Below are 16,615 nucleotides of genomic sequence, written 5' to 3' on the forward strand. Positions count from 1 at the left end.
TAAAATAAGCCAAGACTCCTAATGTGTCTTTTAGGCATTTCAAACCTCCCAAAGATTGCTGGGCATGCAGAAACACACTTTTTCAGGACCTCTGTGCATACCAGGAGCTGCTCGTGCTTGGGGAGTCAGCTGCTAGATGCCACTTTTAAAACACGTATAGCCAAAGAACTGGCCAAGTGTCAAGTCACTGTTACTACTATAATAAAGCAATAAGTGCATACAGTTTTATGAATTCTACGCCAACAGGGCTCCATAAAACAGCGCACTCTAAGCTCATGATTAAAAGACACAGAAGAAACACTAAGTAGCAAGGAGAATTTCCTTGCTAAGAACAGATAGTGCAGTTTCCTTCTCCGTGTAAAGAAATCTGAAAAGATAACTAAAAAACAACATTGGAGGAGAGGGAACGGCCTCCACCCCATTTCCGGCACCTCTCTCCAGGGAATTCTATGAAAAGAGAGGCTCTTTCTGTCCCAGAGAAATGTCTATTTGGACAATTAACAAAATACAAAGGGGTCTTTTAAAAATAAAGTGAGCTGCCAGGGACACCTTGGTTTTGCTCCTAACCATGTATTAGCTCACATCTTGGGTTTTTACCCTTTTACCACTTGACCTGTCTCAAAACAAGCACCTCCCAGAGAATTTTTCCACTTAGAAATTCATATCTAACTATGGGTAAAGATTAGATGAGGGACCCACAACACTTACATAAATATGGACAGTTTAGACTCACTGCTATTAGGAAAATAAAAATAATGTCAAGGGAGGTGATGGATTCCACAATGAATTTAAACCAAGAAAGATCTGGCATGAGCTGACCAGCCACAGAATCACTGCTAGTCCTCAATACACACTGGGATAGGAACTCAGAGCAAAAGCAGGATAGTTCACTCTGCTGGGAGACTCATAGTCTGGCTGAGGGAGACAGACGTGTGGATGACCTCCCAACACCCACACTCTGTACACGACCCTACTAGGCACCTTGTGGTAGATAAAAAATAGTCAGTCACTTCTCTTAAAAGGCTGAAAATTCAAGACAACAAATCTAGTTCCACAGCTAAATGTCATAATGTCCCATTTTAGATACCATCTCATGTGCCTCCTTTCCTCCACAAGTACCAAAATTTATTATGATGCTTTGGCATTAACTAGAAGGCACCTGCCACAGCAGATATTCCAACAGCTATAAAACTGTACTCATTTGAGCCAATCCTCAAGTAACAAACAACAACAACAAAAAGAATAAAACAGAAATAACAGGTTTGGCATAGCCTTTCATTCAAAACAGATAAAATTTATATAATTTTTCCTTCAAATTATTGCTAAATCTCCACACATGCCTGGATAAAGCAGTTTGGAATCTTAGCTTCATGTAATTACTGAGTATTTTAAGTACAATAGTTGGAGAATATCAAGCTGTAGGGGGTATATTGTAAATATCCAAGTACCTACCACATTAATCATACACATGAAACCTCCTGTAGAGTACTCACGAATCCCATTTCTTTCATTCCCTCCACTGATAAACTTTACTGTAAATTTGTTGCCCATGCACGTTTTTATATTTTTACTGCACGTGCTTGTATTCACCAACAAAATGTCTTGTTTTGCATATTTTAAAATTTTATCATGTAAACGCTTTCTTTTATATGCAATTTGCTTTTAGCTTTTTGTTCTGTGTATTTTTGATAATTTTGGGTGTTGATACATATGCTCCAGTTCATTCATTCTACCTGCTATGTAGTATTTCATTGTATGATTATATCATGATTTATTCAAAGGATATATAGTTTTTGACAGGTAGCAGAGAGGAGAAAGAGCAGAGAGTATCACAACTTTAGTTTCAATGAGAAAGAGACGGAAAGTGCTGGCAGAATCAAGGATCAAGTCTCGGCAAGTAGCTACTATTAAAAGGAAGAAGACAACTAGCTGATGTCTAGCTATCCAAGGAGTCAGAGTGGAGATGATATCTGGGACTAAGTTGATAAAGGGCTGGAAAAGCCTCTGGAAAACTGATCTGGAGTCACTTGGTTATTTAGTAACACACCTTGCCTAGAAAGCAGTTCCTTTGACTTCTCCTCTGTTGTCCTTTGCACCCAAAAAAAAGGTCACAATCATTACCTTTGCAACCTTTTAAAACATATATGAAACGACACAGATTTCAAGTGATTTCTTGAGAAAATGATCATATTTTACCAATTATTGAGGAACTGGATTATTTTCTGGACAGAAGACAGTTTGCTTTTTTAATACTTCAAATAGTAATAAAAAGAAAAACCTGTTTTCTGCGATCTTTTGTGAGAGCTTTAACTTTTACATATATAAAACATGTTATGATTCTAGACATAAAAATTATCTGTAAGACAGTACTAATTTTTTTAAAATCTGATAAATCCCTAAGTGCTTGAATGATGACAATGCATTTAAAAAATATCATCCTTCAAACATACAAAGTAGAAGCAGCAGATGTAACAAAGTCAACCACCTTCTTCCAGGAGCACAGCCTTTCTGAAGACACACGCCCTCCCCGACACATTCAATCCCATCACTTTGTAACTACACACAATGAGGAATCCATCACCCTGTGTAGTTGCTCACTGTTAACATGGAAAGAAGATTCAACAGAACAGTGGGAGCAAATCCTCAATCTCTATTGGAGAAGATTCTAAAAGATCTGAAAACACTTATGCTGGAGGCATTTAACCAGTAAATACAAGGACAAAGTGTTAACAGGTTTTAATTATCAAGTACAGTTATGTTGACTAGAACGACTTTTGCCCTTCTTCATTGAAAGATTTGTATTAAAGTCACTCTAGCAATTGTTTTTTTAAAAATATTTTCTTTTTCTCCAAGTCATAAAACAGCCTTGCATGGGGAAAATAATGACCAGCATTCTGTATGGGGGTCAATGAAAATGCTGGGTGATGTTAAGTCCCAGAACATCTCTATCATACACCATTAATTCTTTTGGGAATATTTGTATTTAATAAAAAATACAAAGGAACATCTTTATTTTTTGTTTCTTTTACTTGAAATATTAATTTCCCCAGAATTCACTGAAAAAGGAAAAGGTAGATTTATGTTGACATACATGCTATGTTTTAGATAGATCCATTGACTTTTATTAGGGACAAGATTTTAGATGGCTTAAATGTAATTCTATGTTTCTCTTAGTAAGTTTTCAAAGCATGGATGCCAAAGAAACTTATGCCATCATCCTTTTTTATCCATGAAAGATTCTATGCTCCCAAGTCAAGAAATTTAAATATATCTTCTATTTCTCCCACCAACCCACAGCTATCAGCTAACATTAACAGACATTACAAGGAGATATGAGATAAGGAGATAACTACAAAAGGAGATGTGGCTCTTAAATAAACATGGGTGATCTAATTTGTAATTAACATTACCTTAATAAAGATTTACAGGAAACATACTAACTCAAAAACTGGAAAAAAAAAATGCAACCTATTATAAAGGCCAAAAGAACATTTGACTGAAATTCTCATTTTTCAAATAAAATATTAAAGACAAACCTAGGATACTTTAAGCATTAAATAAAGGTACAAGGGAAAAGAGACTTTTTTTTTTTTCCTATTAAGATCGTTCATGTAGCTTTACTTCAGTTTTTCTTATTTCTTAGTTTTCATCATGATTAGAAATATCACAATGTTTGGACTTTTCCAAGTCTAGGTGAGAGTCCTATTCATGATTCAGAAGAAGGCAAGTTTTTGATTCTAAAGGCATTTCCTATAGCCAACTTTTAGGCCATTAACCTCTAGCACACAGAGATGTAAGCTGGAAGCCAGTGAAAATTAATCCAGACAGATTCTTCAAGAACAATGATCCCATATCCTCCAGGCAGCCTAAAGCTCTAAAATATTAAGAACTAAAATGGATAGTATTAAAATGTTCATAGCAGATGAAGTTTTAGTTCTCAGATGCAAAGGCTGACATAATCCAAGATTTGGTCAAAAAAATGAATACAATCTGCCAACAGTTACCATATACATTTCTAATACTCCCAGTTGAGACCCACATCAACCTACCTTAAATGTTATACTTATGATTTAAAAAGGACATTGCCCCATCCACTTAATTCTTTAATGTAGATACCAAATTCCAGTATTTCTAGACCAGCCCTTACACAGTACTAGTTGGTAACAAATTTACCCTAAATTTACTGGAACATTAAGGCAATTAATTTTTTCTGCAACTTGCTAATCGTAAAAAAACAAACTATGATTTATGCAAATATATTACGAGCCTTCAAAACAAAAAGTTGAAACAAACTATAAGGATATCAAGTTAAGGTGCATAAATCTGCTATTTTAAAACAAGACCATGACATGACTTAATGCAGTAAGATCTAGAGCTAACAGAAAGTTTAGCTGACGTAAAGTCTTCATCATCATGGCAAAAGTTTATCATTTACTTTCCATAAAATCCATAGCATAAAAAACAATCACAGATTTCCAGAACATATAGGAGAACACCAATTCTTGACTCAGATCCATTTGTACTATCTGCAAAGCAAATAATGTTTTTGCTTGATTACATAAGATAATTTTTTTTTTTTAATTAAGATTGTCCCAGGAGTAAGTAAGCATTTTGGTTTACAATGCCCATAAGGACAAAATCTGGAAATTTTTTTCAAGTTATCCTGAAATCATGAATATGTGACATTTATAAATAAATGCAAAGTGTCTATTTTCTCAATTCAGTTGACTACCATTAATCCTCCATTTGCCACTGAATCCTAACAAATCAGAGAATAATCGCATTACAAACTGTACAAAATAATTATAAGGAAACAAAATAAGGCAACTTACAGACTTCCTCTTCTGGGGAGACTCAGCTCCTTCTGCAAAAGAAAAACAAAACAAAACATATATATGAGAGGCCACTTTAACCTTAGACTGGTAAGGCACCAAACGGATACCCCAAAATGTACCATTCTTCATTATGCTTGATTTATCATTTTCCGCAATGAAAAGATTTTAATGTCATGATTTTATGCTGGATCCCTTCTTACAGTGTTCTCTTCATACACTGTGTTGAAATTACAAACACAGTTCATCTAAATTCCAAATCAGAAAAGACATTAATCCTCTCAAAGCAAGGACAATGCAATACTAAGTTGAGCTACATGGCCCTAAAATTGAGAATCGGGAAAACTGGAGGAACCAAAGGACATATCCAAAGAGGAAAGAGACAGAAGGAGGAGCAGAAATTTTACAGGATTATAATTAAATGAAAGGTGAAAGGAGAAAAAGGAGTTAAATCAGACTATTTACCCCTAACAGAAATAAACTCAGGGAAGACGCTGTGCATACCAAAGATGACGATTTATTATGATTTTCTTAAAGAAAGCAAAGGTTTCCTTCTGGTTTTATTTCTTAACATTAATGAGATTTATGACTTCGCATATTTAAAAGTAGGTTAATGAATCTCTCTAAAGGTAACCAGACAGCAACAATTAATAGAGTGCTTTAAAAAAGGGCGCTCTCACACTTATCACAAATTAAGATCACTATCCACCTAACTATAGGGGAGACTGTGAAAACAAACAAACAAGAAAGCCAACCAAACCGACGAAAAGGGATACAGAAATACCTCCACCCACAAATGGAGATTTCAGAAGCCTGGGTACTCGGGAATGATTACTTGATAACAATAATTAAAGAATAGGAAGCCATGAGTCATCAGGCTATTTAAACTCAAAAAGAACACACTATAAATTTGAAAGACTTGACTAAATTTAGTTTTTCATTCCCATAATTACTTTTTTTTTTTTGCCTTCCAGGAGCTTGAGCATTATTTTTTGAAAGGTGCTTCCCCCTCAGCTTCAAATTCACCTTTCCTGTCCCCTATTTTTATTGGATCCTTAAATGTCTATCACAGACAGTGGCCTCAGATCTTACTTCAAAACAGTGCAATTTATTCCAGCATAGCTTACAGAACGTGGCCTTGAAAGGAGCAGACCGAGGGGAGGATACTGCTTTAAATATACCACGCCTTACTTATTAGCTGGCAAATATATTCTGATACAGTTATAATAATCTTATCATTGTTTAATTACAAGAAGAAACAATGAACCATTTTAGAAGCAGGAGATCTTCCTCCTCTCAAGGGCCTCAGGGTACAGGGATGAAACGCTGTATTTTTGTTTTGTTTCACTTGTTTCTCTAATCCTTGATTATCTCCAAGAAATTACAGTGTTTGCTCAACTTGGATGCCTGATTGTGAAACATAAGTACACCTTCGTTTACTAAAACCCCTAAGGAGAGGAGAAAAGTCTCTGACCAAGACTGTTTTCCTTGGGAACTGAAATGTAAATAGAAAACCAATGAGCAATTCTCTGTATGTCTATCTTTGGTAATGACAAGCACTGAGAAATGTGTTTAGGATTCAGGTTAAAAAGAGAAAAGAAGGAAGCGAGGAACTCCCTAGAAGTAATTGTTCACCAGACTGTGTCCACTAGAAAGGAATTACGGAAGCCCGCTGCACAGCAAAGGCCGAGAGCTCGAGTTAGGAAACACTGCGGTCCTGTGAGTTGATCTGACAGCGGCAGAGCAAGAAAAGGAGGCAGGGCTGACGGGCTATCATTAATAACAGAGTAAGTCAGATGTTATTTCAACTCCATATGCAAATAGATCACTCAGATGATATGAGAAGCAAAGGGCTAAATGGATGATCCCCAAATAGTCCAATCAATCATATTCCACTAAATGACCCAACCATAAGCCGGCTGCTCTGCTCCAAGAGAAAAACTGCTGAAACAGCAAGATAAGGGATAAAAAGCAACTCTGTTTTTAATCAGAAGTCTCTCCAATAGGTCTAGCATGATGAGTTCTAAACAAGAAGAAAGGTTACGGCGGGTAACCCGGCACTGCTGCTCCACGGGACGGCAGCCGAGGCTCCAGGATGAGGAGCAGAGGACATTTAATCGGCCACTGTCAAGTGACCTGAAGCTTCCACGCTAACCAAGCTGAAGGAGCTAATCCACCTGACGGTTTGAATGTCAGACTCGGGACTGGAAACTCAATTTGGTAGCAAATTGGAATCAGATGTGATGGTAATAAAGTGAGAGAAATGAATGTGCTGTGGCCAAGACCTTGTGAACAGTAGCTGCAAAAGGCAGCAGATAACAGGAGGACTAAGCAACTGCAGACCGAGCAAGGGGTGGCTCATGCATGGGGACCACACGCTGCTCAATCCGCACCCCTTGGAAGTCAATGAGCAGCAACCAGGCATTTACTGCCAAAGCCCCTGTAGGACATTGTGTATGTGTCTTCATTTTATTTCCTTAATGTCAGGTGAAGGTCACTAACACATACTAAGATAATTAGATAAGACATATGGTATTGGTCCAAGTCATAAACCAAAGCTTCTGCTTAGTATATCTGGAACACACATTAATAATTTAGCATCGGGTAAGAATTAGGGGAGGGAGGAAGCGCGGGGCAAAGAGAATAAAGGTCAGGAAGTATCAACCTGAACTAAACAATATGGAATTATTAATTAAAGACACTCCTAAGAATACATTTAAGAACATTACAATTTTTTAAAAAGATTTTTATTTATTTATTTGACAGAAAGACAGAGAGCACAAGTAGGCAGAGCAGCAGGCAGAGGGAGAGGGAGAAGCAGACTCCCCACTGAGTAGGGAGCCTGATGCAGGGCTCCATCCCAGGAGCACAAGATCATGACCTGAGCTGTAGGCAGACACTTATCCGACTGAGCCACCCAGGCACCCCAAGAACATTAAAATTTTTAAATGGTTTCCATTGATACTGATTTCTCAGTGACATCTAACATTTTTTTGTAGAATTGCTGTGTATCAGTATTTGCTCTTACGGTATGATTTCCTTTGCCCCCCCCCTTTCTAAAAGTGCTATTTTTTTAAAAAAGGATTTTATTTATTAATTTCACAGAGAGAGAAAGAACACGAGCAGGAGGAGCGGAAGAGGGAGAAGCAGGCTCCTCGCTGAGCAGGGAGGCTGATGTGGGACTCGATCCCAGGTCCCCGGGATCATGACCTGAGCGAAGGCAGATACTTCACCGCTGAGCCACCCAGGCGCCCTAAAAGTGCTATTTTATATGATGCTGAAAATAAGGATGAAACAAAGTTTATCTTGTTTAAGACTACTATTATTCCTGGGTAAGAGTGCAGACAAACAAGGGCCCCTCAAATCCAGTAAGAGAATTCCTGGAGAATCCAGGAACAAAAGAGCCCAAAGGAATGATTCTCCTTCTTCCCCTCTCCCTCCCACCCCAGCAACCTTGGCCTCAAAAGGAGAAAATAACTTGTTTTATTCATGAACCCAAGAGAGAAAACTGCAATGTTTCATATGTACAAGTAATTTCCACAATGGTAATTTAAAAAGAATATACTATTTAATGTTTTTAATAGTTATAGATACACAAATGGAAACGATATGGCCACATGTGTTTAGGGAATCTTTGAGCTATTCTTTTTAACTGATGGGTCATTCTATGATTTAAAAGAGAAGGATATTTGAATATATTACAAATAATATATGTAGATAACCCCTTCTCTAAGAGATGGAGCTTAATTCTCTTCCCCCTTAGACTGGGCTGGACTTAGTGACTCACTTCCAAAAATAGAATAGAAAAAGGGAAAATAACTTTTCTGTGGAGAAACCTGACAGATGAGGTCTTAACCAAGTGATCAAGGTTAACACCACCTGGTAAGTCATGTTGCTATCATGTGCCCCCGATACGATGTGATGAAAAGGGGCTTCACCTCCATGGTTTTCTTGCTAAAAATCCTTAAGTCCAGTCTAATCATGAGAAAACATCAGGCAAACCCTAGTTGAGGGTCATTCTACAGAACACCTGACCAGTACTCTTTAAAACTGTCAGAATTGTGAAAAGTAGGGAACATTTGAGAAACTGTGAGATATTAAAGGAGAAGGGAGAGATGATGACTAAAGGGAATCGATGTAGGTTCCTGAGCTGGTTTCTGGATCATAAAAAGGCCATTAGTGGAAAATGTGCTGATAACTAAACTCAGACTTTATTTGGATAATAGTAATGTATCAATGCTAATTTCATAGTTTTGACAAATGTATTAAGACTATATTAAGACTATATAAGACTACAGAAGACCCCATAGTGAATGGGGTGCCTGGATGGCTCAGTTGGTTAAGCATCTGCCTTTGGCTCCGGTCGTGATCTCAGGGTCCTGGGATCGAGTCCCGAGTCAGGCTCCCTGCTCAGCGGGGGATTTTCTTCTCCCTCTTCTCTGCCCCTCTGGTTGTGCGCTCTCTCTCTCTCAAATAAATAAATAAATAAAATCTTAAAAAAGAAAAGATATTAACATCGTGGAAAAGTATAGAGAAATTCTCTCAAGTGTCTTAAAACTTTTCTATAAATTTAAATTATTTCAAAAAATTAAAAAAGCTCTTTCTCACATAGGAGAAGAGAGAGAGGTAGGGAGAAATATTCTAAGCTTATTTTAAGGAAATGTTTAATCCCAATTTTTAAAGGTTAGACAAGTCATCTGTGTGAGAGAAGATGAAGATGGAGAGAAGCAGTCAGATTTGAGAAACACTTCTACAGAATCTATAAAAGAACTGTATGTGGAATCAAGGAAGAGTCTAAAGCTTTCTGCCTGAGCAAATCCAGTCTGAGAGCAGAACAGTTTAGTTTGGACATGTTTTATCCAAGATGACTCAAAGAATTCCAAATAGAAATTTCCAAACAGGTGGCTGGACTTCTATGAGTCTGGATTCAGGAAAGAGGTAGGGGCTGGAAATAGACATTGGAGTTATTACCCTATAAGCTGGCATATAAAGCCATGGGCTGGCTGAGACAGGAAAAGAACAGAAAGAAAGAGGCACACCTTTATGCACCATCATGGGAACCTCAACATTTAAAATCTTCAAGTGGGGGAGAATCTTGCTACATTGTTAAATGGTGCATTGCACAATGCAGCAACTAGGGCTCCTAATAACAAAAGAAATTGAGTAAGGCTACATATGAAAAAAATCTATTGGGTAGATACCAGCTCTCACACAGGTGACAGGACGGTAGCACAGACAAGATCAGAAAAAGGACAGGAAGCAGGAAATTAAACCCCAGAGAACATGGTCACACTCAGGACATCCCCACAACTGAATACTCAACTCAAGCCCAACCTCCAGGGAGTGTAACTTAACTGCCTGTGCACCTTTCCCTCATCACTCCTAGCGGGCTCCCCTTCCCTGTGAGTGTTAGGGTGATCACACCTGGGTCTCTGCCTCAGCTGTCACGGAACAGAGAATACTAGATCCCTTCACCAGCACAGTGGGAGGATCAGTCATTGGTAAGCTCACGGTACCATTGAGAGTTACAACTATTGTGCACTTACAGACAAACCATTAATTTAAAGAGAGAGTTCAAAGAGCCAAGATGTGCAGGACAATGTATCAGGCACTGTTTGGGGCACCTTAGGAGGAAACAAAATATGACAGATTTAAAAGCTAGCTGGGGAAATGCATACGCACACAAGAAAAGAAATACCACCAGGTAAGAGAGTATGCAATTCTACCTGAACATGGAAACACTAACAGTGGATAGAAAATAAAAGGGGATGAGATCATTCAGCTCAGGCAGTGGGTCTGAATGCAGCCGGATGATACATTAATGTCATCCAGGGAGCTCTTAAAAATACTAATGCCTGAACCCCACCCCTGGAGATCTAGAGGAAGAGAGGGTTTGTGTAACTTGTTTAGTGGAGGTAAGTGCTTATTTCTTTATTTTGAGAGATAGAGAGAGCTGGGGGGGGGTGGCAAAGAGAGAGAGAGAATCTTCAGCAGGCTCCGCACCAGGGGCATGGGCTCGATCTCACCACCCTGAGATCACGACCCCCGTGGAAACCAAGAGTGCTTAACCAACTGAGCCACCCAGGTACCCCAGTACTTTTAAGTCCTCTTAAGGACAATAAATTTGCATAAATCATTTGCCTCTGGATTTTTTTCTTTAGTGAACTTTCAGGTTTTCAGTTATTTCCTTTGCAAGTGGGAAGCAGTGGAGGGCAGGAAAAGGCACCCGCAGTGGAACTCCCTCTTCCTGGTAGGGCATAAAATTAGCTAGGAGTATAGATTCTGCTGGTTATTGGTCCTCGTAAAGAAGGGATTTGGGTCCCATTTTTCTGGCCTCCATTTCTGAGTGTCAGTTATGAAGGCAGAAGCAGAGGTCAGGTTACAGTTCACACTACAGAACTAGACCTTACATGACACTCAGTTTAGAATCAAAGCAATGGTCAACAACAGCTTATGTGCAAACAGTGTTTGAAAACTCCAGTGAACAGCCCATAACGTAATTGGTTTTCTGCATTAAAACCTGTAGAGTAAAGCTGGAAAAGCAGTAGGTAGACCTCTAAAGATATGCTTGGACATTCACACCATTTAACCTGTAAAACGTCACTAAAATCCCTCAGTGGGAATGTGAGATGCATGGAGAATCCCTAAGGATCTCCCCTTTCTTGCAGGTTCTATTTCATTCTATTCGTGTATCATGTATTTATCTGTGGTAGTAAAGCTCAACACAATCAACCATAAAAGGTATACGCAAAATGCTTGTTGGGTTTTCACATCCATTTTCCTTGATCAAAAACCACATACTCACTTTCTTTTAATAAAAGAAGAAAGTGGTTACCATCTTGCTTTCTTGCCTGGTTGGCTTTTTTCTGCTGTGAACCCAAGTAATCAGCTATCGTCCTTGTGACTTGACATTAGGCTCACAGGCTCTTTCTATAGATAAAGTTTCTGAGTCACAACACGGCTATCTGTCTCTTTTGGTTTTATAAGCTCTTATCAAAAACTCAGTCTAAGAATTTTACAACATAATCACCTGGCTGTCTCACAGGACCCTCAAATCTTCCCACTGAAAGCCCAGGGGAAACTAGCAATTGCCCTACGGTCACAAAGCCAGGAGATGCTGGCAGCAAAATCTGAACCAGTGTCATCCAGTTCCAATTTCCCCCCCTAAAATGCACTGTGAATGTCAGACAGGGGGCAGAGTGGAGATGTGAGCCACTGAGAGGGGGTCTGAATGAGTACACATGCAGAGAGGGCTGGAATTAGTAACAAAAGAGGGCAGCCTTTCCTCTAAAGAGGAAGAAAGGTACAGGTTGTGAGCAGGTACCTTTTAAAGAAGAGCAAAGTCGAAGTGAAGCAATTTACTTGGAGGTGTGTAATTTCAGAAACACATAAATCACAATCTTTTGCCAAGGGTGAAGCCAAGGGGCACATGGAGGCTAAAGCAAGCAAATAGGGGTCCTTTATTCTATCACTCACTTTTTAACAAGGGCCACTGTGGGAGGTGCTGTGCCAGGCCCTGGGGATAAAGGACTTCATTTGCTGTAAACTTACATGTTAAAAAACCTGGAATAGAGGCCTTTTTAAAGTATGCAATAGGACCAAGGGAGAAGGTCATCAGTTTTCTGTAAGGAGGGTCAGTACTGCTTATCACCCAATGATGCTACCTGTTATTTGTGCTAACAAAACCTGGTGGAACTGACACTACTCCCATCAAGGCTTAGCTCAGGTTCAGGGAAGCTAATGACAAAGTTCATTCGCTTTGGCCAAAGAAAATGGGTTCAAAGTTGGCATGTGATTCAATCTGGGAAAACAAGATGCAAAACAGTGTGTGTTCCAGGATCCTGGGAAAGAACTCCCCTCCCTTTTCCAAGGGAGCTACTAGCAGGAAGGAAGGAACACTAACCCCAAGAAGCTAATGGCAGCCGTGGGGTAGAAAGACATGGAAGGTGGCAGACAAGACAGATGGCTAGAAACTGGGTCTTGGGTGATATTTTTCATACATGACACATAAGCCATTCGATTCCCTTTATTGTTTTAAGCAATTTAACTTGTGTTTTCTGTTCCTTGGAGTTCAAATATTCTACTTGTACCTGGTTTTTCTTCAGCAGCAACAGGGAGTTGGCTGGGCATCCTCAGGAGTGGGCCAGAAAAGGGGTATTCCGGAAAAGGGAAGAGATGAAGCAAGGCCGGGTGGAGTTAAAGAGTACACAGCTCTCAGTAAATTCAGAATGGATGGAACTGAAGGTAGAAAGAAAAAGCAAAAAGACAAGAATATGGAGGCAGAGGCAGAGTCAAATCACAAAGTTTTTGGAAGAGCCTGCCTTTATCCTATTGGCAATGAGGAGTTCCTCTAATATTTTATTTTTTATTTTTTTAAAGACTTTATTTATTTATTTGAGAGAGAGAGAGAGAGACAGTGAGCACAACTGAGGCAGGGGCGGGGGGGTGGGGAGCAGACTCCCTGCTGAGCAGGAAGCCCGACATGGGGCTCGATCCCAGGACCTGAGATCACGACCTGAGCCTTAGGCAGACACTTAACCAACTGAACCAACCAGGCACCCCTATAACATTTTAAATAGGAGAACAAAATGGTCAAGTCTGCATATTTAAAAAGACCACTTTGCCATCAGGGTGTCAAGTGGGTTATGAAGGACAAACAGGAAAGGAATTAGGTGGTTTCTAAAGTTGTCTGGGAAGCACGGTGGAGTAGGGACCAGGGAAGAGGCAGCGAGGAGGTCAGAGAGGAACAGATTCAAGACAGAAATGTGTACCGGATCTATAAGGTGTTGAGAATAAATACTTAACTAATGGGAAGATTTAGAACCTTTGGAGCTAAGGGCAGGGTGCCATGCAGAGATGAGGAAAAGGGCCATCCAAAAGCACAGAGAACCTTTCAGAAGTTAAATAAAAGAAATGTGAATGGATGAGGGGATAGAAAAACCATCTAAGTTAGACCACAGGGTCCCTGATGGGCAGGAATGTGAGATAAAGTTTCAGGGTAACATAGAGCAAGGGTCAACATCCTGGGTCTTTCTTACATGAAAGTTACATATCAATCATCACAAACCCCTTTGCCACCTTGTGATTTGTACACACAGGGCAGAAGTGGTTTTTCTTTACTGAGCTCATCTGCCTCCCTCCACTTAGGAACAGCACCTCACGCCTACTGTGCGCTGACGTACATTATCTCATTTCATCTTCACCAGCATTTCCATTTTATAGAACCGAGACACAGACAGGGTAAGGAGCTTACACAAGGTCGCAGAGCTGGTAAGTGGCTTAACCTGTCTGTGAATACACATCAGCCAGAATCCGGAGCAGTTTAATTATTTTCATCCCCAGGGAAGACTTGGTCTATCTGCACCAGGGCCCTGCCTTCTGTAGGCTATCGAGCTGCATTCATAGTTGATAACACACACTGGCAATTACTCTCAGAAAGGGGTGCCACAGATTTTTACAGCTCTTTCTAAGCAAATTTCACACAAATTATTTCTTACAGACTGATTGTATTTGAAGCAAAGCCTTGAAAGCACGTTACTTTTAACACAGACCTTTTAAAGTAGACAAAAGCATAACAAGTCAAATATCCAGCTAACCCCAAGTAAATGAGCAAATGAAACAAGCTTCCTTTACCAGCCAATTACGATGATTCCTGATATTTCCTAACAGGTTATACTTTTGACTTCAAAAAATCAAGCTTGGGAATCAGATATTTGTATCCATACTGCCTTCCAATTCAGTATCGTATACGGGAAATCTACTTCTACACCTCCTACAGTTGTTGAGTAATAGTTAGTACTTATATTAGTACTTGTATTAGTAACAACTCCAATTTACTGAGTGTTTACTACATCCTGAAGTGAATGGGAATCTTATTTCCTCATGGTTAGTAGCTTCCAGCACAAATTTTATTTTATGTGCTTATTTTGTTCTCTAAGAACAAAGGACTATTTCTTTCAAGAGAAAGCGTGTCCTTTTTGAAATTGAAGAAACTCCTTTAGATCCAATTAGAGGAGTCATAGCCCTTCACGACAAAAGAAGCTAAACAAGAAAACATACTAGATCAGCCAAAGTTTAGTTTAGGCTAAAAAAAATCTTTATTTAGGCTAATCGTATGCTTCATAATGATTAAATGGACACGATCTAGATTCACATACACATATATTCTATTCTAAGTCAGTGCTAGAAAGCATCCTTAAAAATCTTCCTTCCCTTGTCTAGGACTCAGTCTCTTGAATTATAAAAGGAGGATATGACAACTGATGTCCTAAGGAGTTGAGAAGATGCATGAGAATGCAGGTCCTGCATTACGCCTGGTTTCAAACACAAGAGCACCCTAAATGTCATTTATGTTATGTTATGTTATGTTATGTTATGTTATGTTATGTTATGTCATGTTATGTTATGTTATGTTATGTCATGTTATGTTAGCTATGTTAGCACGCTACTCACATTAGACGAGGCACGCAGGGCACAAGTGAAGAGCTCCGAGAAACAGAAATGGGGAAAATCAAAGAAGGAGCACAAAAGACCTTTCCTCTTCTCTCTCAATGTGGAACCCAGCCACCGTTCTGGGAACCACCTGGAAGATTCGAAGCCAGTCGGGCTTCACTGCAATCATACACTGTTACTAATCATCAGGAAAATGCCTGTAACAGGAGATCAAATACAAAGGCTAGATATTTAGAATATTAATTGCCTTTAAGACAGTGCAAGTTCAGAGACCCTTCAGGACTATAAAATTAAGGTCACTGTGGACAAGTTTTGTGATTTTCTTTTTTTTTCCTTAGAGAAGTCTTACGAAGATACTGATAAATACGCGTATCGGCCCTGCCACTTAACTATGTTTCTTGTTACTCGGGAAAGCCTGTGACCTACAGTGAGCTTGGATAAAAAGGCAACACCACACAGCTGTGCCCCACAAGGCTTGGCAATTTTGTCAGTTCTTTCATCCATTACCCGCAAATTATAGTAAATTCAAAATATTGATCTGCACACCCCTATATGGGAAGAAAGTTACCATCGACTTTTATTGCTTATCGTTGGGTACAATTCCCTGGAATCAATAAAAGCTACAATGTTCATAAGCTTCTAAAAAGCTAGTTAATATAGTGGATATGAGACACCTCTTAGGATCAGTATAAATCTACAGGATTCTTCAACAGAACAGTAGCTGGCAAACATCTTTAGTGTTCAAAAGCTTTATTTGATTTTAAAATCTTCTCATTACCCAGGAAAACATATATGTGACTGGGAATAAAAATTAAGCAATTAGAGAGAACCCCACTTAACAGATCTTCACTTTTACCTTTTGGTTCCCTTGCATTCCCACAATGATGTCACTGTCCAATCCAGGGGCAATTATGAAGAGTTGTGATCGTTTCTTAAAAAGTGTATCTTAACACTGATTTAAGATAAGTTTTCTTGACAGTAGCTTCCAGGTTCAATCAAAGGAGGCCAGTTTGCCCATAAACAATATTTCAACTGCCCCTAATTCAAAGAATCAATATCCTTTTATGAACCAATTTTTAAAAATCAGATAATAATTCACAGGTTCCATTAAAATTACGGACAACCTTAATACAAAAAGAAAAGGGCTTTTTACAGAACCAGGACCCAGAATTGAATGAGACTATCTGACCAGTGATAGAGAATTTATTCAGCTGAGATTAATCATTTTTATTTACTAAGGACACCTCAGAGTTTATCTAGCAGTCACTCTTCTGAAAGCCCATTTTAGTGTAGAAATTTACTGGCAAATCAGCTCCAGGGAGCTCTTGAAG

At 39.1% G+C, this 16,615-nt stretch overlaps 1 protein-coding gene across 11 annotated transcripts in view; it reads right to left on the reverse strand.

Annotated features, from left to right (window-relative positions):
• The window catches only part of MAST4 (microtubule associated serine/threonine kinase family member 4), a 537,673-nt gene that overhangs the window by 254,127 nt on the left and 266,931 nt on the right, over positions 1 to 16,615 (reverse strand). For all 11 annotated transcript variants that reach the window (XM_087862106.1, XM_087862104.1, XM_045794229.2 and 8 more), the window contains one exon: positions 4,833 to 4,864. In XM_087862106.1, coding sequence (XP_087718232.1) covers positions 4,833 to 4,864 — 32 coding nt within the window. The remainder of the gene's footprint in view (positions 1 to 4,832; positions 4,865 to 16,615) is intronic.

This window comes from Ursus americanus, chromosome 5 (genome assembly GCF_024610735.1).
Source record: "Ursus americanus isolate L20-20 chromosome 5, mUrsAme1.1.p, whole genome shotgun sequence".
NCBI classification, from domain to species: domain Eukaryota; kingdom Metazoa; phylum Chordata; class Mammalia; order Carnivora; family Ursidae; genus Ursus; species Ursus americanus.